Genomic DNA, 27,704 nt, shown 5'->3' with positions numbered 1-27,704 from the left:
TTGAAGGATGTAATTACTGCCAAAGGGTGTTCTACTAAGTACTAAAGATGCATGTAACTAGGGGGTTGAATCATTTTGTCAAAGAGAAATTAAGAAAAATTTCCTTTTTGGGTATTTTGTAAAATACAGTGTTACAATTTAAGTTGCATTTGTCTATTTGACACATCTTTATTTGATAAGACTATAAACAAAATACGGAATAAATGTCCAACTTGCTAAAACACCAAAATTGTGTAGGGGTTGAATAATTTTGATCACAACTGTAGTTAGTAAAAAATCTGATTTGGAGACAGTAGTGAGCGACAGAAATGAAAGGCAGCTATTTTAAATTTGGCCAACCAACAGTTTGTATGCAATATAATGTGTCAGATATTGACTTAAAAATACATGATTTCAGCTAAACCACTGGTGTTCTTGTTATATTGTTTCGGTTTGAAAAATGTGAGCAAGTTGCAAAACACCTACTTTATTACACATAATTGCTACAGAACCAAAACTTAAAAAATATTAGCTACTGTTGCAAGTGAAAAACATTTACATATCAGCAACAAAACCACGATTTACCACTCAGGGTTCACAAAATGCCACAACTTGTCGCTTACATCACAGGGGGATTGCACTGAGGTGTCAATTTGAATGGGCGTCGCCAGGTCTTTGCCATAATGCACTGCAAGAGAAGAGAAATGTGGGTGGACTCACACAAATGCACACAAAATATGACAACACTGGACAGTACCTCCTTTTAGAATGTGTGACTCTGTGTCGTATTCCCACTTGATCTTTGTTATGACGTGGAACAGATTCACGACATGTCTGTTGAGCAAGAATACAACAAATATTACAGAAGCCTGATTTTAAACATAGTAATACAGTATTTTTTTTTTTTTTATAAAATACTCCATAAAGTATAAAAATATATAAAAATCATCCAGTTGCTGCCTTGCATCAGATGTAAGAATTCTGTATCTAATTTAGACAGAAGAAAACATTCTGGCTGCTGTTTTTAAGAAAAATGACAAACGGTACTGCGCAGCACAGTGTTTCGATACATTAATTTAATCAATCAAAGTATATTTATACAGCCCTTAATCACAAGTGTCTCAAAGGGCTGCACAAGCCACAACGACATCCTCAGCTCAGATCCCACAACATACAATTTAAGTGTGTGAATCATGATGCTAATTTTTGTTAGCCTATAAACGGGCTTGTTCATTGCACAGTATGTTGGCATATTCCATCCATCCATTTCCTACCGCTTGTCCCTTTCGGGGCATATTGTCAAACTTTTTTTACCTCAGGGAACACATGGAGGAAAAACTATTCCCTGAGTGGGCCGGACTGGTAAAATGAAGGCATGCTAACTTAAAAATAAAGAGAACTTCAGATTGTTTTCGTTGTTTAAAAATCGACCAAGCTCATTCGAAAAATGTACAAATCATGTTTTGTTTTTTTTACACTTACATATTGCAATTAATAGTATTCTATCAATCAATCAATCAATCAATGTTTACTTATATAGCCCTAAATCACTAGTGTCTCAAAGGGCTGCACAAACCACCACGACATCCTCGGTAGGCCCACATAAGGGCAAGGAAAACTCACACCCAGTGGGACATCGGTGACAATAATGACCCAGTGGTGACAATAATGACTATGGTCTTTTGTTTATTTTTTTCAAGATGGCGCTACTTTAGTGGCTGCTGTTGGCAGGAGCTCTGTGCTATTGTATCATCCTTTTGTGTTTCCCTCTTGTTTTCATGTGTTATTATATTTTTTTTGCTTTTTGGCCCGGGACCCTTTGTGACTGTGTGACAAGGGGTGGCACTTTTGTGAAGTCTGGTGCTTTTTTTTGTGGACTTTTGGATCTGCCTCCCGGGAGCCTTTTGGCCATGGAGACCAGCTCTTGGGTCTCTGCCACACCGGAGTCGGTTTGGAGGGACTGGAGGAGATGCGGATGAGGGGACAGGGCTGCGGAGCTAGCACTGAGCGCCGGGACGGACAAGCTTCATTCACAGTGTCTTGGCTGGGTGAGCAGGTGTCGGACACCTCAGTCTCCTTGGACGTATCCTCGCGCATCCATGCGGACTGGACACTGGCCGAGAGTTGGTTGGAAACCGAGAGTGGAGTCAGCTCTCTTTGTTGCTTTGTTGGGTCTGCTCCTGTCTCTGGCCACGCTCCCTCCACCCCAGCAGACGATGGCGTGGAACACCGCAGAGGCCACCACAGTGTATATGTTTCTTTTAGTTTTTATTCCTAGCTGTACGTAGAAGTGGCTGGTTGTATGCGCTGCGTTGTCTTTAATGTCCTTTGTCTTCTTTGAGGTTTCCCTCTTACACACGTGAGAGGGATGTGTACTATGGCTATGAGTTGTTGTTTTTTTCCCTTGGCCTCAGTCTGGACCCCCTCTTCAGGGCCCAGGCTTAGACCGAGTTTTTTTTTTATTTTATTTTAATCTTTTAATACATCTTTACCTGTATCTCACCTTTTTTGTAAGGGGCGCTGGAAGCCGGCAGACCCGTCAGCGATCCTGTTCTGTCACCGTGTAACGTTTGTCTGATCTTGAATGCGATTGTGCTGAACATTTTTATTTTCCTGAAGGAATAAATAAAGTACTATCTAATCTAATCTGTCATTTATACTTTCTGAATAAATTATGTGATAATGTTCATTAGTCAAATAAGTGGAGAGTTTTAAAATGCTCTCATTGGTATAAATTTTTAATCTATTAGAAAATCCATCCATTCACTTTCTACCGCTTGTCCCTTTTGGGGTCGCTGGAGCCTGTCTCAGCTGCATTCGGGCGGAAGGCGGTGTACACCCTGGACAAGTCGCCACCTCATCGCAGGGCCAACACAGAGACGGACAACATTCACACACTAGGTCCAATTTCGTGTTGCCAATCAACCTATTCCCAGGTGCACGTCTTTGAAGGTGAGAGAAAGCCAGAGTACCCGGAGGGTACCCATGCGGTCAAGGGGAGAACATGCAAACTACACACAGAAAGATCCAGAGCCCGAGATTGAACCCAGGTCTACTCAGGATCTTTGTATTGTGAGACACATGCACTAATCCATTCTACCGTGCTGCCATTAGAAAATGAAATTAATATCAAAATCAAATTACAGGGTGTTATTAATGTAATTGACTAATTCTCCTCAACTGATTAACTAACATCAAATGATGCTACATATGTACATAATAAAACACATGAGTGTGGACTAATTGAATTAATTATACATGAAGTAAGAAGAATAAATATTGTTTTAGCATATTTATGTGCGGCCAGAAAATGTGTCCCAGTCATAAGAACAACACGAAATGGCATATCACTAATAAGCAGCATAAGTACGTAGTGCCCAAACACCAAAGTGTTGCCTCTATCTTAACACGGCACAAGTCATGTATCCCACCAGAGGGGATACAAAGAATTGCTATTGCGGCATCTAGTGGAAACATTTAGAACATCAGTTTCTTTCGTTTCAAAATTTCAGCTCATTTTTATACTTGGAAAACTCATCACATTGATACCCTGAGCTCATGGCATAAAACCTGACATTTATCCAGTATGGCCGCATTGCTTTTCTCCCCAGTTAATACCAAGCCGTATTGCTGATTTAACATCATTCCTACATGTATGTGCACTTCATGTGTATCTGGCACGTGCACACATAAGGCCCTATGGGTGCTTGAGCCCCTGCCCTTTTTTGCCTCGTCTTAAAAAGTGCCCTCTGTCTGTGTGTGTTTTTTTCTTTAAACAACATTAATAAATTCCTGTTAGGGATGTAAAAAAAACAAAACAAAACAAAAAAACAGCGGTACAAAAACTCCACGTTTTCTTGTAATACCGGGTTGTTTGAGCCTGCGCTTCCGCCAGAGAGAGAGAGAGAGAGAGAGAGGACGAGTGAGTGAGTTAGAGAGAGGAGAGAGAGCTAACTGCGGTCTGAGGAGACGTGACAGTGGAGCAACTTGAAACTGTGAGTTATGGTGTAGTCGCCGTCCACTTATTCAGCATCTAATATGGGTAATATTTCAGAAAAACGCTGTATTATTGTATTATTCAATGTGTCAGCTTCTGTTTTTGCAGGTTGTCGGAGCACTGCGCATCAATTGAGCACGGCACATCAACTCCGCACAGAGCAGAGCGGATCGTGCGGGACAGGAAGTAGTGTACAAAATACAAAATAAAACCCGGGGTTAATTTTCTAAATAAAATTCACTGTGTTTACTGTGGATCACATTTCTCTCACAGTAGAGGTTTAAATATAAAGTTGTATTGCGTTTCAGTTGTTTAGTCTGAGGATTATGTGAGAAAGACCATAAGTTACAACTTGATGGTGTTTTCATCAAGTTAAAAGGAAGAAGGACAGATTTTCACATTGAAGTTTTTTTCATTTGGTTATTTATTTTTTATTTTTACGAAGTTCATGTTGCAGTGTTCAATGTTCAATATTAAAGTGCTTATCTTTAACAATAAATAGCCTAATAATAAACCAGTGTTTTGTTGCTTTTCATGTCTTCCAAGCCTATGATAATGTGAATTAACTCATGACAATAATTTGTTGACACAAAAGAAATGGCAATCACTTTTACCTACAAAGGACACACAGCTAAGTAGTTAGCATCCTATTAGCAAATTTAACATTAATTTCCAGGAACACCCAAAAAAATGTCCTGTCCTTTTCTGACTTTGAGCCCCTCTATAATCATGTGTACGTCCCTGATGTGTATACTAATGTACTTTAATTTGTGTGCTTAGTTGTACTTATTTTTTCCATTCCAATATTCAGAGAGGGCAGAATAATATGTGTAAATAAATCATAAATGTTGGATCTTATGCCACTAGCATAATGGTAGCAAGTCAGAACACTTTCCAGTAAAGGTTGGACTCCGTAAAGGCTGACCTTTGTCACTGATTCTGTTTACAACTTTTATGGACCGAATTTCTAGGCACAGTCAGGGCATTGAGGGGATTCGGTTTGGTGGCTGCAGGATTAGGTCTCTGCTTTTTGCAAATGATGTGTTCCTAATGGCTTCATCTGGCCAGGATTTTCTGCTCCCACTGCATAGGTTTGCAACAGAGGACTGGGATGAAAATCATCACTTCCGAGTCAGAGTCCATAGTTCTCACCCGAAAAAGGGAGTGCCATCTTAGGGTTGGGGAGGACACCCTGCCCCAAGTGGAGGAGTTCAAATACATCAAGGTCTTGTTCACGAGTCAGGGAAGAGTCGATTGTGAGATTGACAGCCGGAAGACAAAGCTTTAAATTTACCGATTGATCTACATTGCTTTCTTCACCTATGGTCAGGAGCTTTGGGTTATGACCAAAGGACAATCTGGTGGCTACAAGCGGCCCAAATGAGTCTTCTCCTTCAGGTGGCGGGCTCTCCCTTAGAGATAGGGTGAGAAGCTCTCTCATTTGGGAGGAGCTCAGAGTAAAGCGCTGCTCCTCCACATGGAGAGGATCCGATAAGTCGGTTCGGGCATTTGGTAAGAATGCCCCCTAAACACCTCTCTGGGGAGGAGTTTAGGGTGCGTCCGACCGGTAAGATACCACGGGAAAGACCCAGGACACGGTGTAGAGACTATAACTAGGTTATCAAGGGTAAATCCCCACCTAACCATATCATTGCTCCTCTCACCCCTCAGTCCGCCGGCGTAACACGACCTAGTGTTACGCACATGTTCCTAACGCGGAACATGCGCACGTCATAGTCACCTTCGGTGTTGCCTTGTGTGCAAGTTCTTAAAGGGGAACATTATCACAAGACCTATGTAAGCGTCAATATATACCTTGATGGTGCAGAAAAAAGACCATTATTTTTTTAACCGATTTCCGAACTCTAAATGGGTGAATTTTGGCGAATTAAAGGCCTTTCTGTTTATTGCTCTGGTGGCGATGACGTCAGAACGTGACGTCACCGAGGTAATACAGCCGCCATTTTCATTTTCTACACATTACACACACGGGTCTCAGCACTGTTATTTTCCGTTTTTTCGACAATTTTTTGGAACCTTGGAGACATCATGCCTCTTCGGTGTGTTGTCGGAGGGTGTAACAACACTAACAGGGAGGGATTCAAGTTGCACCGAAGATGCGAAAGTGTCTGCTGCCAGACCCCCATTGAAAGTGCTGTAGTGTCTTCACATTTGACCGGCGATGACAGACATGGCACAGAGATGTATGGATAACCTGCAGATGCATTTGCAATGATAAAGTCAACAAAATCACAAAGGTGAGTTTTGTTGATGTTGATTTATGTGCTAATCAGACATTTTGTCGCGGCGTGACTGCCAGCTAATCGATGCTAACATGCTATTTACCGGCGGTGCTGAAGCAGACATGGCACAGAGATGTATGGATAACCTGCAGATGCATTTGCAACTATATTACGTTTCCTTCCACCCACATTTAATGCGAAAAAAACACTTACCAATCGACGGATTTAAGTTGCTCCATTATCACACAATCGGAAAGTCCTGAACCCCTGGTCCGCACATTTTACCGGCGATGCTAACGCAGCTATTCGGCCATGCTATGGCTATGAATAGCGTCAATAGCTATTCGCTCAATAGCTTCAGTTTCTTCTTCAATACTTTCATACTCCAACCATCTGTTTCAATACATGCGTAATCTGTTGAATCATTTAAACCGCTGAAATCAGAGTCTGAATCCGAGCTAATGTCACTATATCTTGCTGTGGTATTCCCATTGTTTGTTTACATTGGCAGCACTGTATGACGTCACAGGAAAATGGATAGTGGTTTCGAAGATTGCGAAAAAAGGCACTTCAAAGATTTATTCAGGGATAATACCGGGACCGGTAAAATTTTGAAAAAAACTTCTAAAAATACAACAAGCTACTGGGAACTGATTTTTATTGTTTTTAATCATTTTGAAATTGTGATAATGTTCCCCTTTAAATTAAATTTACTTATCTGAACAATATCCAGTGTAGTGGTATTTCAATTAACTGAAATCCAGTGTGCTATGGGGCCCTATTGTAGTGAATCAGACCCGAGTCATCATACATTAATCAAATCTTTATTAGACTTGTGAAAGTAAAACAACTTGTTAGCAAACTTTATATACTCTGGACCAAGACATTGAGTAATCGCTCAACATACATGGCGGACAATAAGTGATACAGTCTGCTTCGCAGCAGAGTGTGAAGCGACCGTAGTGTCGTTCGCGAAAGATTCGTTCGAACGAACAAATCTTTTGAGTGAACGTACTGAACCGAATCACTTCATGAACTGATTCTTTCCTTTCCTTTGTCAGTTCAGTTGAGGTCCGCCGCGACCATGCCGGTATGAGTGGAACTGGCACATTCTGTGACTCACTGAACCCTCGACGCAGCCAGCTACTCATCATGGGGGCGGGGGGAGGGACAGAGCGAACGATTTGTTCGCCGCGGATTAACGACATGAATCACTCAGTGAACGACGACACTCTCGCTCTCAGGACTCGCGAACCTACTGACACTGAGAACTGACTGTCGCGGAGGAGGACGTCACATTGAGGATCTCGTTCAGTCACTGTGATTCGGTGAACAAATATTTTGAACGAATCATTTTAAGGAACTGATTCTAGTGATTCAGTACAGTCAAAAGAACTGCCAATCCCATTACTAACCGGAATGAGAATCAACACCTCCAAGTCCGAGTCCATGGTTCTCGCCCAGAAAAGGGTGGAGTGCCATCACCGGGTTGGGGAGGAGACCCTGCCCCAAGTGGAGGAGTTCAAGTACCTAGGAGTCTTGTTCACAAGTGAGGGAAGAGTGGATCGTGAGTTTGACAGGCGGATCGGTGCGGCGTCTTCAGTAATGCGGAGGTATCAATCTGTTGTGGTGAACAAGGAGCTCATCCGGATAGCAAAGCTATCAATTTACCGATCAATCTACGTTCCCATCCTCACCTATGGTTATGAGCTTTGGGTCATGACCGAAAGGACAAGATCACGGGTACAAGCGGCCGAAATTAGTTTCCTCCGCCGGGTGGCGGGGCTCTCCCTTAGAGATAGGGTGAGAAGTTCTGTCACCCGGGAGAAACTCAAAGTTAAGCCGCTGCTCCTCCACATCGAGAGGAGCCAGATGAGGTGGTTCGGGCATCTGGTCAGGATGCCACCCGAACGCCACCCGAGGGAGGTGTTTAGGGCACATCCGACTGGTAGGAGGCCAGGTGGAAGACCTAGGACACGTTGGGAAGACTATGTCTCCCGGCTGGCCTGGGAACGCCTCGGAATCCCCCGGGGAAGAGCTACACGAGGTGGCTGGGAAGAGGGAAGTCTGGGCTTTCCTGCATGGGCTTCTGCCCCAGCGACCCGACCTCGGATAAGCGGAAGAAGATGGATGGATGGATAAATAATAATGGAAGTATAATTGCTTCTAATGGGCAGCACGGTGAAACAGGGGTCAGTGCATGTGCCTCACAATACAAAAGGTCCCGAGTAGTCCTGGGTTCAATCCCAGGCTTGGGATTTTTCAGTGTGGAGTTTGCATGTTCTCCCCGTGACTGCGTGGGTTCCCTGCGGGTACTCTGGCTTCCTCCCACCGCCAAAAACATGCACCTGGGGATAGGTTTATTGGCAACATTAAATTGAACCTAATGTGTGAATGTGAGTGTGAATGTTGTCTCTGTCATGCAGCCAGGATAGGCTTCAGCACACCCCCGCAACCCGAAAAGGGACAAGCGGTAAAAAATGGATGGATGGATGGATAGTATATAATCTGTACAAAGGTTTAACTAACACGTGTACAAGGATATTTCACATGTCTTTACTGTGTATATAATTGAACAGAGTTAATGTTATGTACAAGTAGGGCTGGGCAATATGGCCTTTTATTAATATCTCGATATTTTTAGGCCATGTCACGATACACGATATATATCTCTATATTTAGCCTTAGCCTTGAATGAACACTTGACGCATATAATCACAGCATTATGATGATTCTATGTGTCTACATTAAAACATTCTTGTTCATACTGCCTTAATATATGCTACTTTTAAACTTTCATGCAGAGGGAAATCACAATGTACAAACACCGTTTCCATATGAGTTGGGAAATTGTGTTAGATTTAAATATAAAAGGAATACAATGATTTGCAAATCCTTTTCAACCCATATTCAGTTGAATATGCTACAAAGACAACATATTTGATGTTCAAACTGATAAACATTTTTTTGTTTGCAAATAATCATTAACTTTAGAATTTAATGCCAGCAACACGTGACAAAGAAGTTGGGAAAGGTGGCAATAAATACTGATAAAGTTGAGGAATGCTCATCAAACACTTATTTGGAACATCCCACAGGTGTGCAGGCTAATTGGAAACAGGTGGGTGCCATGATTTGGTATAAAAAAAGCTTCCCAAAAAATGCTCAGTCTTTCACAAGAAAGGATGGGGCGAGGTACACCCCTTTGTCCACAACTGTGTGAGCAAATAGTCAAACAGTTTGAGAACAACGTTTCTCAAAGTGCAATTGCAAGAAATGTAGAAATTTCAACATCTACAGTCCATAATATCATCAAAAGGTTTAGAGAATCTGGAGAAATCACTCCACCAATGAATGACCTTGACCTTTGAGCCCTCAGACTGCACTGTATAAAAAACCAACGTTAATCTCTAAAGGATATCACCACATGGGCTCAGGAACACTCCAGACAACCACTGTAACTAAATACAGTGTGTCGCTACATCTGAAAGTGCAAGTTAAAGCTCTACTATGCAAAGCGAAAGCCATTTATCAACAACATCCAGAAACGCTGCCAGCTTCTCTGGGCCCAAGATCATCTAAAATGGACTGAAACAACGTGGAAAAGTGTTCTGTGGTCTGACGAGTCCACATTTCAAATTGTTTTTGGAAATATTCGACATCGTGTCATCCGGACCAAAGGGGAAGCGAACCATCCAAATTGTTATCGAAGCATAGTTAAAAAGCCAGCACCTGTGATGGTATGGGGGTGCATTAGTGCCCAAGGCATGGGTAACTTACACATCTATGAAGGCACCATTAACGGCCTACTGAAATGAGATTTTCTCATTTAAACGGGGGTAGCAGGTCCATTCTATGTGTCATACTTGATCATTTCGCGATATTGCCATATTTTTGCTTAAAGGATTTAGTAAATAAATGATAATGGGTTGTACTTGTATAGCGCTTTTCTACCTTCAAGGTACTCAAAGCGCTTTGAGACTACTTCCACATTTACCCATTCACACACACATTCACACACTGATGGAGGGAGCTGCCATGCAAGTCGCTAACCAGCACCCATCAGGAGCAAGGATGAAATGTCTTGCTCAGGACACAACCGACGTGACGAGGTTTGTACTGGGTGGAGATTGAACCTCGGGTTGCGCACGGCTACTCGCCCACTGCGCATCAAGAACATCAACGATAAAAAGTTCGCAACTTTTGGTCGCTAATAAAAAAGCCTTGTCTGTACCGGAAGTAGCAGACGATGTGCGCGTGACGTAAGTTGTTGTAGGGCTCCTCACATTGTCACATTGTTTACAATCATGGCCACCAGCAGCTAGAGCAATTCAGACCAAGAAAGCGACAATTTCCGAAATAATTTGAGCGAGGATGAAAGATTTGTGGATGAGGATTGTAAGAGTGAAGGACAAGAAGAAAAAAAAAAAAAAGACGAGGGCAGTGGGATGGATTCAGATGTTATTAGACACATTTACTAGGATATTTCTGGAAAATCCCTTGTCTGCTTATTGTGTTACTAGTGTTTTAGTGAGATTATATAGTCATACCTGAAAGTTGGAGGGGTGTGGTGACAGCCAATGTCTCTGAATGAAGCCACGAAAGGAGCCAAGAGAGTCGCAGCTGCCTCTTTGACAGCTGCAGGAGGAACGACACAAGCTCCGCTCATGTCTACGGTAAGAGCCGACTTATTACCACAATTTTCTCACCGAAACCGGCCGGTTGACATGTGGTGGGGAACCATGTTCGCTTGACTGCTCTGTTCCATTTTAAAGCTTCACCGTCATCTTTGGGGAATGTCAACAAAGAAACACCGGCTGTGTTTGTTTTGCTACAGCCAGCCGCAATACGGCGCTTTCCATCAACATTTTTCTTCTTTGTAGTCTCCATTATTAATTGAACTAATTGCAAAAGATTCAGCAACACAGATGTCCAGAATACTGTGTAATTATGCAATTAAAGCAGACGACTTTTAGCCGTGATTGGTGCTGGAAGAACATGTCCGCTACCACCGGTGATGTCACGCGCACGCGTCATCATACGCGTCATCATTCCGTGACGTTTTCAACAGGATACTTTGTGATACGTGATCCAAGTGGCTATGGACCATTACCACATCCCACATCACATCCAGGGGATGATCACCAGCTACCTGGGAGACATCAAGCTACGATTCCAAGCAGCCATGTTCACAACTAAATGGCAGCCAGTGGAGAAGGGAATAGTGACAGGGTGCACCATCTCTCCCATCTTGTTTGTCATGGGAATGAACCTGATCATCTCTGCAGCGATCATAAAGTCAAGAGGACCAAAGACTGCAGCAGGAAGTCAACAACCAGCAATCAGAGCATTCATGGATGATCTTACCGTGATAACACCAACTCACGTGCAGGCGAGATGGGTCCTGGCGGAACTGGATCGTATGGCTACTTGGGCAAAAATGATCTTCAAGCCCAAGAAATCAAGGTGTCTGGTGATCCAAAAGGGAAAAACAACGGGAAAGTTCAAGTTGCTTGTTCAGGGGGAAGCAATCCCAAACATCCAAGGGAACCCTATTAAATGCCTTGGAAAGTGGTATGATGATTCCATGACGGATAAAAACAGCATCTCCAGCACCGAAAATCAGGTTGAAGAATGGTTGAAAAGGATTGACAAGTCTGATCTGCCTGGGAAATACAAGTGCTGGATCTACCAGCATGGCTTACTCCAAAGACTTATGTGGCTTCTCACCGTGTACGAAGTGGCGATAACAACAGTTGAAGGGTTGGAGAGGAAGTTCAACAAGCACCTTCGGAAATGGTTGGGGATACCCCCGAGCTTTACATCTACGGGGCTCTACATAAGGTCGGGCCAGCTCCAGCTCCCCCTGTCTTCAGTTCTGGAGGAGTTTAAAGTCGCAAAATGCAGACTTTCCCTGACGTATAGGGACTTCCAAGATCGGCTGATCAGGGAAGCTGGAATAAGAACAAGATCTGGCAGGAAGTGGGCCGCTAGCACTGCTATTGCCCAGGCAGAATCATCTCTCAGGACCAAAGATACCATCGGAAGCCTCTGCACTGGAAGACAGGGTCTAGGAACATCACATTTCCAGCAGTGGTCCAAGTCCACTCCCAGGGAAAGGAGGACCTTGATTCAGGATGAAGTCCGAAACCTTGAGGAAGAAGGAAGGAGAGCTAAAGCCATCGAGCTCGCAACCCAAGGTGCCTGGACAAAGTGGAACCTTCCCAAGAGGAACGTGACGTGGAGTGAACTGTGGAGGCTGGAGCCGTTTCGTATCTCCTTCCTGCTTCGAGCAGTATATGACACCCTGCCGACCCCAGTCAACTTGCATAGGTGGGGAATGAGGGAGGACCCGCTGTGCAGGTTGTGTGGCGGTAAAGGAACTATGGCGCACATTCTGTCTGGGTGCAAAACAGGTGGCGCCATGACAAGGTGTTGGCAATGCTCGCAGACATCTTGGAGCAAGAGAGGAGAAAGAAACACCCAGCCAAAACAAAACCATTGCTGAGCACCATCACCTTCGTGAAAGAGGGTCATAGACCAGTTGTCCAAGGCTAAGCCAACCAAAACCTCTTGCAGTTGGCCCAGGGATGGGAGATGGAGGTCGACCTGGGGCGGAAGCTCCTCTTCCCAGAGGCAGTACTGTCCACCACTCTGAGACCAGACATAGTCTTGTGGTCCCCAGAGGGAAAGAAAATCATCCTGGTGGAGCTTACTGCCCCGTGGGAGGAGGGATGTGAGGAAGCGGCAGAGAGGAAGAAAACAAAGTACCAACAACTTGTCCAGGACTGCCGGGACCAGGGGTGGACAGCATGGCTGATGACAGTGGAAGTTGGTTGTCGAGGATTCCCTGCGCAATCTGTGTGGAATATGATGACAAAGGTTGGATTGAGAGGTCACTTGAGAAAAACAGCCGTTCGTAGGCTGGGAGAAGCGGCGGAGAGAGCCTCCTGTTGGCTCTGGCATAAAAGAGAGGACAATAGCTGGAAGCCTGGATGAGAGGAGCAGTGATCTGGCCAATCACTGCTGACCCACCAACCGCAGAATGTTGCGGTTAAGGGTCGAAACACTCTGTGAACGTTGGGGACCACCTGATGACCTCTTGTCCAGGCCAAAGCTGTATCCATTAGAAATGGATTATAATAGCATCTTTGATGTATTTGCAAACTGTGGGAAATTTTAAATTGCAATTTATTAAACTAAACCGGCCGTATTGGCATGTATTGCAATGTTAATATTTCATCATTGATATATATACTATCAAACTGCGTGGTCGGTAGTAGTGGGTTTAAGTAGGCCTTTAATGCTGAAAGGTACATACAGTTTTTGGAACAACATATGCTGCCATCAAAGCGCCATCTTTTTTAATGGACGCCCCTGCTTATTTCAGCAAGACAATGCCAAGCCACATTCAGCACGTGTTACAACAGCTTGGTTTCGTAGTAAAAGAGTGCGGGTAATTTCCTGGCCCGCCTGCAGTCCAGACCTGTCTCCCATCGAAAATGTGTGGCGCATTATGAAGCGTAAAATACGACCACGGAGACCCCGGACTGTTGAACGACTGAAGCTCTACATAAAACAAGAATGGGAAAGAATTCCACTTTCAAAGCTTCAACAATTATTTTCCTCAGTTCCCAAAAGTTTATTGAGTGTTGTTAAAAGAAAAGGTGATGTAACACAGTGGTGAACATGCCCTTTCCCAACTACTTTGGCATGTGTTGCAGCCATGAAATTCTAAGTTAATTATTATTTGCCAAAAAAAAAAAATGTATGATTTTGAACATCAAATCTCTTGTCTTTGTAGTGCATTCAATTGAATACGGGTTGAAAAGTATTTGCAAATCATTGTATTCCGTTCATATTTACATGTAGCACAATTTCCCAACTCATATGGAAACGGGGTTTGTAAGTAAATTTAACAAAACTGTATTTATTAAACAGTTATTCAGCAGTGGCACAGACATTCATGTCTTTTCCAAAACAGAAAGTGCAAGATAAGTCACAGACATTCTAAAACAAGCTATGTGACATTGTGCACTTTTCTACACGATGTCACCAAGGTTACATATCAAAACAACATTAAATTAAACTGCACTTTTTGTACAGAATAAATGTTGAACATATTCCTGCTTGAACCCAAACCACCACCGGACGATGGACCCTGTGCTGTTTTTTTGGGAAATAATTCTTCCTTCATTTGTAACCAGATTCGCACCTTCTTTCTCTCGTATTACCACCCGCACCTCACCGTTAGCATAACAGCTAATGTTACCATGTCGCTACCTCTCTGCTCCGCGGGAGCGTGTGATGTGAGTAAGAAGGTGCGCTTGTTTTACGTCTCTGTGAGGAGAGACAAGAAAGAGTGGGAAACGCCTGTAGTGTAATGCCCGCAGCTAAAAGCAACTGCGTGAGAATGTATACTCGAATATCATGATATAGTAATTTTCTATATCGCAGAGACAAACCCGCAATATATCGAGTATATCCATATATCACCCAGCCCTATGTACAAGGTGTATTTATAATATGTTGTGCAAAGGAATTTTTTATTTTTTTTGGTAAGCTCATCTTGTATTTGACATTGTTTATAGGGTTAGGTGCAATAAGTGTTCAACTTCAGCCAAAACCCTTTCGTTCTGCAACATTTTCAATTTATGAATGTACAACTGTTTGTTTATTTTGTTAACCACTGACCGAAGAAAAATAATAAACTAAAATAAACTAAAGTTGCATTTTTAGATATTTAACTTTACAAATATGCATGTATTTTTCTCTGTCAAAATGGACAGACAGAGAGATAAAGTACTTTTTTTACGCATGTTATTTCTAGGCTTTTGACCGGCTCTTTTTTGGCAAGATGGCGGCGCCCGGACGGGCTGCGACACTGCGGTGCTCTTGCTAAAGATGGAACATTTGGCGGAAATGCCGGACAGTTCTGCAGACTTCATGGCTGGCTCGCATCGTGGTCACTCCGTGATCACGTACGACCGCCAGACACTTCTGGATATGGACATATCGGGCCGTTTTGGACTGATAGACGCGGGCGTGCTAAACATGCTAACTAGCATGGGGATACGTCGGCGGCTACATCCAGCGGCCTGTGAAGCAGCGGAGTCTAGTAGCAGCGGGGGCCGTCTACGGAGCAGACGCCAGCGGTGTGATCGGAAACGCGGATGTCGAGCGGGGCTAAAAACAAAGCAGAAGGCTAATCCCCACAGTACACCACTTCCCTCCACCCTGAAGACGGATTTAGATGGAAAATGCGAGACTACTGGTCTGGGTAAGGAGTCAGTTAAATTAGAACAAGTTTTTTCTGCTTTGAGTGTTTCAGAGTTGGACATGTGTTTTACTGAGGTGGCTAACTATGATGCGTGCAGTTTATCAAAGCAACAAACAAACAATCGGAAAATCCCCGTTACTGAGGAGGCTAACCATGATGCGTGCAGTTTATCAAAGCAACAATCAAACAATCGGAACATTCCCGTCGTATCAATTCCTAGATATGGTCGTAATTATACTGAATGCACTGGGCATAATAAACACAACATTATTAATATTGCTACTACGGATAATTTGATCAAAAATTCCCTAAAACAGCCCACTACCTATAATGTAGGTTTTTTAAACATAAGATCATTGTCTCCCAAAACGTTGTTAGTTAATGATATCATCAGAGACAACAATCTTAACGTCATCGGTCTCAGCGAAACCTGGCTTAAACCAAACGACTTTTTTGCGCTAAATGAGGCATGTCCTCCTAACTTTACACATGCGCATATTGCCCGTCCGCTTAAAAGGGGTGGGGGGGTCGCACTAATATACAACGAAAACTTTAACCTTAGTCCTAACATAAATAATAAATATAAATCGTTTGAGGTGCTTACTATGAGGTCTGTCACACCGCTGCCTCTACACCTGGCTGTTATCTACCGCCCCCCAGGGCCCTGTTCGGACTTTATCAATGAATTCTCAGAGTTCGTTGCTGATCTAGTGACACACGCCGATAATATAATCATAATGGGGGACTTTAATATCCACATGAATACCCCATCGGACCCACCGTGCGTAGCGCTCCAGAGTATAATTGATAGCTGTGGTCTCACACAAATAATAAATGAACCCACGCATCGCAACGGTAATACGATAGACCTAGTGCTTGTCAGGGGTATCACCGCTTCCAAAGTTACGATACTCCCGTATACTAAAGTATTGTCCGATCATTACCTTATAAAATTCGAGGTTCAGACGCATGTTCGTCAAACTAATAATAATAATAACTGCTATAGCAGCCGCAACATTAATACGGCCACAACGACAACTCTTGCTGACCTACTGCCCTCGGTAATGGCACCATTCCCAAAGTATGTGGGCTCTATTGATAACCTCACTAACAACTTTAACGACGCCCTGCGCGAAACCATTGATAACATAGCACCGCTAAAGTTAAAAAAGGCTCCAAAAAAGCGCACCCCGTGGTTTACAGAAGAAACTAGAGCTCAGAAATTATTATGCAGAAAGTTGGAACGCAAATGGCGCACGACTAAACTTGAGGTGCACCATCAAGCATTTAGTGATGGTTTAATAACTTATAAACGCATGCTTACCTTAGCTAAAGCTAATTATTACTCAAATCTCATCCACCGTAATAAAAACGATCCTAAATTTTTGTTTAGTACGGTAGCATCGCTAACCCAACAAGGGACTCCTTCCAGTAGCTCCACCCACTCAGCTGATGACTTTATGCAATTCTTTAGTAAGAAAATTGAAGTCATTAGAAAGGAGATTAAAGACAATGCGTCCCAGCTACAACGGGGTTCTATTAACACTGACACGATTGTATATACGGCGGATACTGCCCTCCAAAATAGTTTCTCTCGTTTTGAGGAAATAACATTAGAGGAATTGTTACAACGTGTAAATGGAATAAAACAAACAACATGTTTACTTGACCCTCTTCCTGGGAAACTGATCAAGGAGCTCTTTGTATTATTAGGTCCATCAGTGCTAAATATTATAAACTTATCACTTTCCTCGGGCACTGTTCCCCTAGCATTCAAAAAAGCGGTTATTCATCCTCTTCTTAAAAGACCTAACCTCGATCCTGACCTCATGGTAAACTACCGACCGGTGTCTCACCTTCCCTTTATTTCAAAAATCCTCGAAAAAATTGTTGCGGAGCAGTTAAATGAACACTTAGCGTCTAACAATCTATGTGAAACCTTTCAATCCGGTTTCAGGGCAAATCACTCGACGGAGACAGCCCTCGCAAAAATGACTAATGATCTATTGCTAACGATGGATTCTGATGCGTCATCTATGTTGCTGCTCCTCGATCTTAGCGCTGCTTTCGATACCGTCGATCATAATATTTTATTAGAACGTATCAAAACACGAATCGGTATGTCAGACTTAGTCCTGTCTTGGTTTAACTCTTATCTTACTGATAGGATGCAGTGTGTCTCCCATAACAATGTGACCTCGGACTACGTTAAGGTAACGTGTGGAGTTCCCCAGGGTTCGGTCCTTGGCCCTGCACTCTTCAGCATCTACATGCTGCCGCTAGGTGACATCATACGCAAATACGGTGTTAGCTTTCACTGTTATGCTGATGACACCCAACTCTACATGCCCCTAAAGCTGACCAACACGCCGGATTGTAGTCAGCTGGAGGCGTGTCTTAATGAAATTAAACAATGGATGTCCGCTAACTTTTTGCAACTCAACGCCAAAAAAACGGAAATGCTGATTATCGGTCCTGCTAGACACCGAACTCTATTTAATAATACAACTCTAACATTTGACAACCAAACAATTAAACAAGGCGACACGGTAAAGAATCTGGGTATTATCTTCGACCCAACTCTCTCCTTTGAGGCACACATTAAAAGCGTTACTAAAACGGCCTTCTTTCATCTCCGTAATATCGCTAAAATTCGCTCCATTCTGTCCACTAAAGACGCTGAGATCATTATCCATGCGTTTGTTACGTCTCGCCTCGACTACTGTAACGTATTATTTTCGGGTCTCCCCATGTCTAGCATTAAAAGATTACAGTTGGTACAAAATGCGGCTGCTAGACTTTTGACAAGAACAAGAAAGTTTGATCACATTACGCCTGTACTGGCTCACCTGCACTGGCTTCCTGTGCACTTAAGATGTGACTTTAAGGTTTTACTACTTACGTATAAAATACTACACGGTCTAGCTCCATCCTATCTTGCCGATTGTATTGTACCATATGTCCCGGCAAGAAATCTGCGTTCAAAGGACTCCGGCTTGTTAGTGATTCCCAAAGCCCAAAAAAAGTCTGCGGGCTATAGAGCGTTTTCCGTTCGGGCTCCAGTACTCTGGAATGCCCTCCCGGTAACAGTTCGAGATACCACCTCAGTAGAAGCATTTAAGTCTCACCTTAAAACTCATTTGTATACTGTAGCCTTTAAATAGACTCCCTTTTTAGACCAGTTGATCTGCTGTTTCTTTTCTTTTTCTTCTATGTCCCACTCTCCCCTGTGGAGGGGGTCCGGTCCGATCCGGTGGCCATGTACTGCTTGCCTGTGTATCGGCTGGGGACATCTCTGCGCTGCTGATCCGCCTCCGCTTGGGACGGTTTCCTGGTGGCTCCGCTGTGAACGGGACTCTCTCTGCTGAGTTGGACCCGCTTTGGACTGGACTCTTGCGACTGTGTTGGATCCATTGTGGATTGAACTTTCACAGTATCATGTTAGACCCGCTCGACATCCATTGCTTTCCTCCTCTCTAAAGGTTCTCATAGTCATTATTGTCACCGACGTCCCACTAGGTCATTATTGTCACCGATGTCCCACTGGGTGTGAGTTTTCCTTGCCCTTATGTGGGCCTACCGAGGATGTCGTGGTGGTTTGTGCAGCCCTTTGAGACACTAGTGATTTAGGGCTATATAAGTAAACATTGATTGATTGATTGAATACAATCAATATTAAAAAATATTTATTAGCACAAGGGGAAATAACCCTATAGAGCAGGGGTCGGGAACCTTTTTGGCTGAGAGAGCCAAGAAAGCCAAATATTTTAAAATGTATTACTGTGAGAGCCATATAATATTTTTTTAACACTGAACACAACTAAACGCATGAGACCAACATTTTCTAGAGTGTAATAGGTCTCCTATTTTTTGGAATAGCATTAATATTCTGAAGCTAACTCTGGAAGGGGCGTGGCCTGCAGGCCTGCAGCGAAGCAGGGTGTGCCAGGACTGGCCTCGAAATCAGTGACAGGTGCGTAGATGGCCCATCTGGGTCTTGTTATCTAATCACCTGTCGCTCTTTTATAAGCAGCAGCCAGGAGGAGAGACAGGGAAGCAACTGGAGCCAGAGTGCGAGCGAGAATGAAAGAGAAAAAGACAATTGCTGGAAAGCAACTGAGAGACTTATTGAAAAATAAAACAATTTTGTAACCCTGAAACAGGCTCTCATGTCAGTGCTTGGTGGTCTGAAGAACCCCCAGGAGGGCAAGCCCCAAACTAACCAATGATAGATAAATAACTTCTTACTATTAACGCAACTTCTTGAACAGGCGCTGTAGAAAACGGATGGATGGATTACAAATGCATGAGAATGTTTTATATTTTGAACGTTATTTTTAACACCGTGATTACAAGTGGAATTAATAATAACTTAGATTTATATCGCGCTTTTTCTAGACACTCAAAGCGCTCACAGAGAAGTGGGAGTCATCATTTATTCACACCTGGTGGTGGTAAGCTACATCAGTAGCCACAGCTGCCCTGGGGTGGACTGACAGAGTGGAATTATTAATTAATTATTGTGTTAAGCAATGTCAGCTCAGATTTATCCGAGAGCCAGATGCAGTCATCAAAAGAGCCACATCTGGCTCACGAGCCATAGGTTCCCTACCCCTGCTATAGAGAATTGTAGTGGTAACTAATGTGTCACTCATTGGTATCTTGTTTTTTTAGCAATCCATTGCAAAAGCTTAGATAAAACCCCACATCCAGACAGTGTTTGGCCGCACGACAACGGAGACAGTATACAAAGACCAAGGAAAAAACTTCGCAAAAAATCCCCCAGAATCATACACTAAGAGGTGCGTACGAAAACTGAGGTTGAATTGTTGTAATTGGACCGATAAAAGGACACTTACATTGCGGACGGGATGATCTCAGTGGTGTCTTCGTCCACCTCCTTCGCAAGAGCGTTGAGGTCATCTTCTGAGCTCTTCAGCATATCCAACTTATTCTGCAGGAACCTGATGTAGTGGTTAAGAACACAAAACTTTCACAAATTATGAAATGATTTTACTACAGTATTCAAGTTTCAAATGCAGTTAAAAAAAAAAAAAAAAAGGATACTGCAATTCCGAGTCAATTGTCTGACTCTTGGCAGTGCACTGCATCAGCTGCTCTTCCAGACTATCCAGCTCCTTCCTTCTTTGTTTCTTTTCCTCTTCCACATCAAGGAGTCTTTGGCCAACATTCTCCTCATGCTGAGCCACCTCTGTTAAAAAAAAAATAGTGAGAGTAAAAAAAAAATAAAGTAAAAAAGCAACAACGCTAACTAGGGACTATCATTAGGTTTATTTTAAAGCGCTATAAATAATACAGCTGTGAATCTTTGGGTACCACATGATTCGATTCCTGGGGCTAACTAGTCAATTCAGAATCTGTTTAAAATAATTCTGGATTCAAAATCAATACTTTAAACATTGGGTGCCAGTTCTATTAACTGCATTCCTTCACAAAATGGAACTCTGATCAATTTCTATATTACTTAAAAAAAACGGTTTATGTTTGATAAAATCCTGCCCAAATATTTACGTAAGTGGCTGGACAGGACAGAGTGTGGAGGAAAAAAAAACGTTATTTTTTTATTTTTTAGAATCGACCAAGAATAATTACACATACGAATTCCGATTAATTAAAGTCATTTTTTTACACCCCTAATAAATATAGTTTAGTGGATCTCAAACTTATTTCACCAAGTACCCCTTTAGACAACAATTGGCTTTCCAAGTACCACCTTAAAGATGAACATTAAAATACAGTAACAAAGTAGGCCTAAATGTTCATTAAAACAAGGCAGAGGCTTTATCTAACAAAGTATGTTTAATATTTTGACCACACTGAACAGTAACACTGTATTTAAAAGATCTGATTAAGTAATTGGGAAAATTTTCAGTGCTTTACACTCGAGACGTCCGATAATATCGGCCGATAATTGCTTTAAAATGTAATATCGGAAATTATTGGTATCGGTTTTATTAAAAAGCAAAATGTATGACTTTTTAAAACGCCGTTGTGTAGACAAATGTAGGGAAAAAGAACAGAGCGCCAATAACCCTTAAGGACACTGCCTTTGCGGTCTACAGCTTTTGGCATACGTGATCAACAGCCATACAGGTCACACTGAGGGTGGCCGTACCAACAACTTTAACACTGTTACAAATATGGACCACAATGTGAACCCACACCAAACAAGAATGACAAACATTTCGGGAGAACATCTGCACCATAACACAACATAAACAACAGAACAAATACCCAGAACCCCTTGCAGCTCTAACTCTTCCGGGACGCTACAATATATCAATCAATCAATCAATGATTGTTTATATAGCCCTAAATCACTAGTGTCTCAAAGGGCTGCACAAACCACAACACAAACCACTAGGACATCCTCGGTAGGGCCCACATAAGGGAAACTCATACCCAGTGGGACGTTGGTGACGATGACTATGACAAACCTTGGAGAGGACCGACTTAGGATATTGATAGTGAAGGGGACCGAAAGCAATGGATGTCGAGCAGGTCTAACATGATACTGTGAAAGTTCAATCCATAGTGGATCCAACCCAGCCGTGAGAGTCCGGTCCAAAGCGGGTCCAACACAGCAGCGAGAGTCCCGTCCACAGTGGAGCCAACAGGAAACCATCCCAAGCGGAGGCGGATCAGCAGCGCAGAGATGTCCAAGCCGATACACAGGCGAGCGGTCCATCCTGGGTCCCGACTCTGGACGAGCGATCCACCCTGGGTCCCGACTCTGGACGAGCGATCCACCCTGGGTCCCGACTCTGGACGAGCGATCCACCCTGGGTCCCGACTCTGGACGAGCGATCCACCCTGGGTCCCGACTCTGGACGAGCGATCCACCCTGGGTCCCGACTCTGGACGAGCGATCCACCCTGGGTCCCGACTCTGGACGAGCGATCCACCCTGGGTCCCGACTCTGGACGAGCGATCCATCCTGGGTCCCGACTCTGGACAGCCAGTACTTCAACCATGGCCATCGGACCGGACCCCATCCACAAGGGAGGGGGGGACAGAGGAGAAAAAGAAGAGAAACGGCAGATCAACTGGTCTAAAAAGGGGGTCTATTTAAAGGCTAGAGTATACAAATGAGTTTTAAGGTGAGACTTAAATGCTTCTACTGAGATAGCATCTCAAACTGTTACCGGGAGGGCATTCCAGAGTACTGGAGCCCGAACGGAAAACGCTCTATAGCCCGCAGACTTTTTTTGGCCGTTAGGAATCACTAATAAGCCGGAGTCCTTTGAACGCAGATTTTTTTCCGGGATATATGGTACAATACAATCGGCAAGATGGGCTGGAGATAGACCGTGTAGTATTTTATACGTAAGTAGTAAAAAATTAAAGTCACATCTTTAGTGCAAATATACATCCCCCGCTACCCCCTCACCTCAACCTCTGCATGTTCTCTCATGGAGAGCACGTCCCAAATTCCAAGCTGCTGTTTTGAGGCATGTTAAAAAAAAGAATGCACTTTGTGACTTCAATAATAAATATGGCAGTGCCATGTTGACATTTTTTTTTTAACTTGAGTTGCTTTATTTTGGAAAACCTTGTTACATTTTTAATGCATCCAGCAGGGTATCACAACAAAATTAGGCATAATAATGTGTTCATTCCACGACTGTATATATCTGTATCCGTAATTAAAAGTTGGACAATATCAGACGTCTCTACTTTAAGTGAAGTGAATTATATTTATATAGCGCTTTTTCTCTAGTGACGCACAGCGCTTTACATAATGAAACCCAATATCTAATTTTTACATTTAGACCAGTGTGGGTGGCATTGGGAGCAGGTGGGTAAAGTGTCTTGCCCAAGGACACAACGGCAGTGACTAGGATGGCGGAAGCAGGGATCGAACCTGCAACCCTCAAGTTGCTGGCACGGCCGCTCTACCAACTGAGCTATACCGCCCCACACACACCAGTGAGCATTGAGTGGAACGTGTCAAACTAAAAAATGTAGCTTATTATTAGATAAAAAATATTGTATGTGGCCATTAGCACCCAGGAGTCATCAATAGTTGCCACAGAACTGTGGTGTCGGGGGTGACGTAGTTATCTAATTTGTACAATTGGTGAATTGTGAGTAAAAACCAAACAAATACGTTTTAAAATTAATAACCTTTTAGACCCAAAGTGAAAAGCCGTGATAAATGTGTGAGTCCATGCCTTGTATCATCTGCATCATGATCTTTTTGGTCTCTGCATGTCGGTCAACAAGGATCTTAAGTTCATTCTTCACTCCTATCAGTTTCTCCGGTTGACTGCTACCGATGGCCACCAGGGCTTCCAGCGTCTCCTCAAAGTCTTGAAACTTATCCCCTCCGGACATTATAGGGAAACTAGCCGCAAGAAAGGAAACATATGTTAGCGTCATCACATGACATGAAGCGGTGATTCCAAACTCTTCACCAAGTACCACCTCACAAAACACTTAACTCTCCAAGTACCGCCTTAATGACCAACATTAAAAATACAGATTAAAGACAAAGCTTTTCATTTAAAGGCCTACTGAAACCCACTACTACCGACCAAGCAGTCTGATAGTTTATATATCAGTGATGAAATATTAACATTGCAACACATGCCAATACGGCCTTTTTAGTTTACTAAATTGCAATTTTAAATTTCCCGCGAATTTCTTGTTGAAAACGTTGCGGAATGATGACACGTACGCGTGACGTCACTGTCAGGAAATATTAGCAGCTGCACCACTCGCGGCTAAAAGTCGTCTGCTTTAACCGCATAATTACACAGTATTTCGGACATCTGTGTTGCTGAATCGTTTGCAATTTGTTCTTTTAATAATAGAGACTATAAAAAACAATGCTGTTGGTGGAAAGCGGTGTACTGCAGCTGTCTTTAGCACCGAGACACAGCCGATATTTCTTTGTTTGTTGTGAAGCGGAGTGGTCAAGCGAACATGTTTTCTCTTTGTCAACCAGCACGTTTTTGGATGGGGAAATTGTGATATATATCTTACCGGAGAAATCGTTGGATTATTCGTCGTCCTGCGGCAGCGGCAGCTGTGAGCTTGGCTCTTCTCGAGGTATGTCTTTACAATCTTTTACGATCTTTAAAATTTCACTAAAACACTATTAAAAGAATAAGCAAATAAGGGATCTTCCGGAATTATCCTAGTAAATCTGTCTAATTACATCTGAAACGCTCACACTACCGTCGCTTTTTTTTTATTTTTCTATTCCTTCACTATCAATATCCTAATTCACGAATCTTTCATTCTCGCTCAAATTAATGGGGAGATTGTCGCTTTCTCTGTCCGAATTGCTCTTACTGCTGGTGGCTCCCATTAAAAACAATGGGAATATGTGTGGAGCCCTGCAACCAGTGACGTCACACACACATACTTCCGGTACAGGCAGGGCTTTTCTATTAGCGACCAAAAGTTGCAAACTTTATCGTTGATGTTCTCTACTAAATCCTTTCAGCAAAAATATGGCAATATCACAAAATGATCAAGTATGACACATAGAATCAAGTATGACACATAGAATGGACCTGCTATTCCAGTAGGCCTTTAAAAGCCTACTGAAATGAGATTTTCTTATTTAAACGGGGATAGCAGGTCCATTCTATGTGTCATACTTGATCATTTTGCGATATTGCCATATTTTTGCTGAAAGGGTTTAGTAGAGAACATCCACAATAAAGTTTGCAACTTTCGGTGCTAAGAGAAATGCAGTGCCTCTACCGGAAGTCGCAGACGATGACGTCACATGTTTGATGGCTCCTCACATGTTCACAGTTTTTAATGGGGGTCTCCAACAGAAAGTGCTATTCGGACCGAGAAAACGACAATTTCCCCATTAATTTGAGCGAGGATGAAAGATTCGTGTTTGAGGATATTGATAGCGGTGGACTAGAAAAAAAATAAATTTAAAAAATGTTTTTTTTTTAAAAACGCGATTGCATTGGGACGGATTCCGATGTTTTTAAACACATTTACTAGTTTAATTATGGGAAATCCCTTATCTTTCTATTGTGTTGCTAGTGTTTTAGTGAGTTAAATAGTACCTGATAGTCGGAAGGGTGTCTCCAAGGTGTGTTGACGCACAGTGTCTCAGGGGAGTCGACGGCAGCTATGGACGGCACAAGCTCAGCTTTTCTCCGGTAAGAACTGACTTTTTAACCACAATTTTCTCACCAAAACCTGCTGGTTGACATTTGGTAGGGATCCATGTTCGCTTGACCGTGCTTTGATCCATAGGAAAGTTTCACCTCCAGGAATTTTAAACAAAGAATCACCGTGTGTTTGTGTGGCTAAAGGCTAGAGCTTCCCAACTCCATCTTTCTACTGTGACTTCTCCAATATTAATTGAACAAATTGCAAAAGATTCAGCAACACAGATGTCAAAAATACTGTATAATTATGCCGTTAAGGCAGACGACTTTTAGCTGTGTGTGTACGCAGCGCTTTTACTTCCTAAAAACCCGTGACATCCTGCGTACACATCATCATTACACGACGTTCCGAAGACGAAACTCCCGGAAATTTAAAATTTAGTAAACTAAAAAGGCCATATTGGCATGTGTTGCAATGTTAATATTTCATCATTGATATATAAACTATCAGACTGCGTGGTGGGTACCAGTGCGTTTCAGTAGGCCTTTAACAAGCCTATTCAATATCGTTGGCCACTAACATTGCACGCACTTTGAACGGTAACACTGTTTAAATATACGAAAATAAAACAAATAAGATAAATAGCAAATGAAAGTTGATTTAAAATAGCACTAAAATATCAGAATACAGTTTTAAAAAATTAAATAAACGTAGGGCTTCACGGTGGACCAGGGGTTACATCTGCCTCACAATACGAAGGTCCTGCAATCCTGGGTTCAATCCCAGGCTCGGGCTCTTTCTGTGTGGAGTTTGCATGTTCTCCCCGTGAATGCGTGGGTTCCCTCCGGGTACTCCGGCTTCCTCCCACCTCCAAAGACATGCACCTGGGGATAGGTTGATTGGCAACACTAAATTGGCCCTAGTGTGTGAATGTGGGTGTGAATGTTGTCTGTCTATCTGTGTTGGCCCTGTGATGAGGTGGCGACTTGTCCAGGGTGTACCCCGCCTTCCACCCGATTGTAGTTGAGATAGGCGCCAGCGCCCTCCGCGACCCCAAAAGGGAATAGGCGGTACTAAATGGATGGATGGATGGATAAACGTATTAACCACGCCCCACTAGGCCCTCAACCACGCCCCCATCCCCCACCTCCCGTAATCGGAGGTCTCAAGGTTGGCAAATATGCTTCACAAGTTGACCAACGGCAAACATTTTTAGCTAGTTAGCGAACTTTAGAACATATCTAATTGTTAGTTATAAAACATTAAAACGTTCACAGTCACAGCGTACCGTTTACAGCCGCACGAAAGCTACGTAAACTACGACACAAACGACACTAATAACAGAACAGCTTAAGACAAAAAAACAGTTTAAGGTGCGACTCCGGTAGTAATATTGAGATGGGAATTGTATTTTGTAGTAAAATAGCAAAGTTACTACCTTGCAGCTGCTTCTCTCAGTTCGAACGGAGCCCGCGACGTTTCTTCTTCGCTGACGACGGGCGGAAGTAGTACAGCGTCATATTTTATATGTAGCGCCTCCTCTGTTCAGAAGGGGAAGACGTGCGAGTCTAAACAGCAAGTGTGGCCGAAACTCATTTTTAAGTCCCCGGGACAAATTCTACTAATACGAAACAAACAAAAAAACATGAAAAAAGTGCACCAACAGGTCCAAGAGGTGAAAATTGAACAAGAAAAAAGTTATGTCGTCAGCTTCTAATAACACAGAGCTGCCTCGCAGGCTGTTTTTTGCATCAAGCGTTGGAATTGGGGGGTTAAATCACCAAAAATGATTCCCAGGCGCTGCACAGCTGCTACCCACTGCTCCCCTTACCTCCCAGGAGGTGATCAAGGGGATGGGTCAAATGCAGAGGACAAATGTCACCACACCTGGTGTGTGTGTGTGTGTGTGTGTGTGTGTGTGTGTGTGTGTGTGTGTGTGTGTGTGTGTGTGTGTGTGTGTGTGTGTGTGTGTGTGAGACAATCATTGGGACTTTAACTTTTTTCCCTTCATGACAGTCCATCCATCCATTTTCTACCACTTGTCCCAATGTTAAAAAATTCAGAATCAAAATCAATGATATTATTTACATCCATC

The 27,704-nt window shown here is 43.0% G+C and overlaps 1 protein-coding gene across 1 annotated transcript; it reads right to left on the bottom strand.

Moving 5' to 3' along the window:
- Nucleotides 1–143: 143 nt before the first annotated feature.
- Nucleotides 144–27,317, bottom strand: spc24 (SPC24 component of NDC80 kinetochore complex). Its single transcript, XM_061885357.1, has 6 exons — nt 27,048–27,317; nt 23,695–23,867; nt 20,567–20,711; nt 20,359–20,463; nt 737–813; nt 144–667 (listed from the first exon to the last, which is right to left on the bottom strand). Exons 2-6 carry the CDS (start codon nt 23,855–23,857, stop codon nt 561–563), a joined length of 597 nt encoding a protein of 198 aa, XP_061741341.1. The 5' UTR covers nt 23,858–23,867; nt 27,048–27,317; the 3' UTR covers nt 144–560.
- Nucleotides 27,318–27,704: the final 387 nt, after the last annotated feature.

This window comes from Nerophis ophidion, linkage group LG23 (genome assembly GCF_033978795.1).
Source record: "Nerophis ophidion isolate RoL-2023_Sa linkage group LG23, RoL_Noph_v1.0, whole genome shotgun sequence".
Classification (NCBI taxonomy): Eukaryota; Metazoa; Chordata; class Actinopteri; order Syngnathiformes; family Syngnathidae; genus Nerophis; species Nerophis ophidion.
Note: the sequence above shows the minus strand (reverse complement) of the source record. Positions and strands in the feature narration are given on the sequence as shown.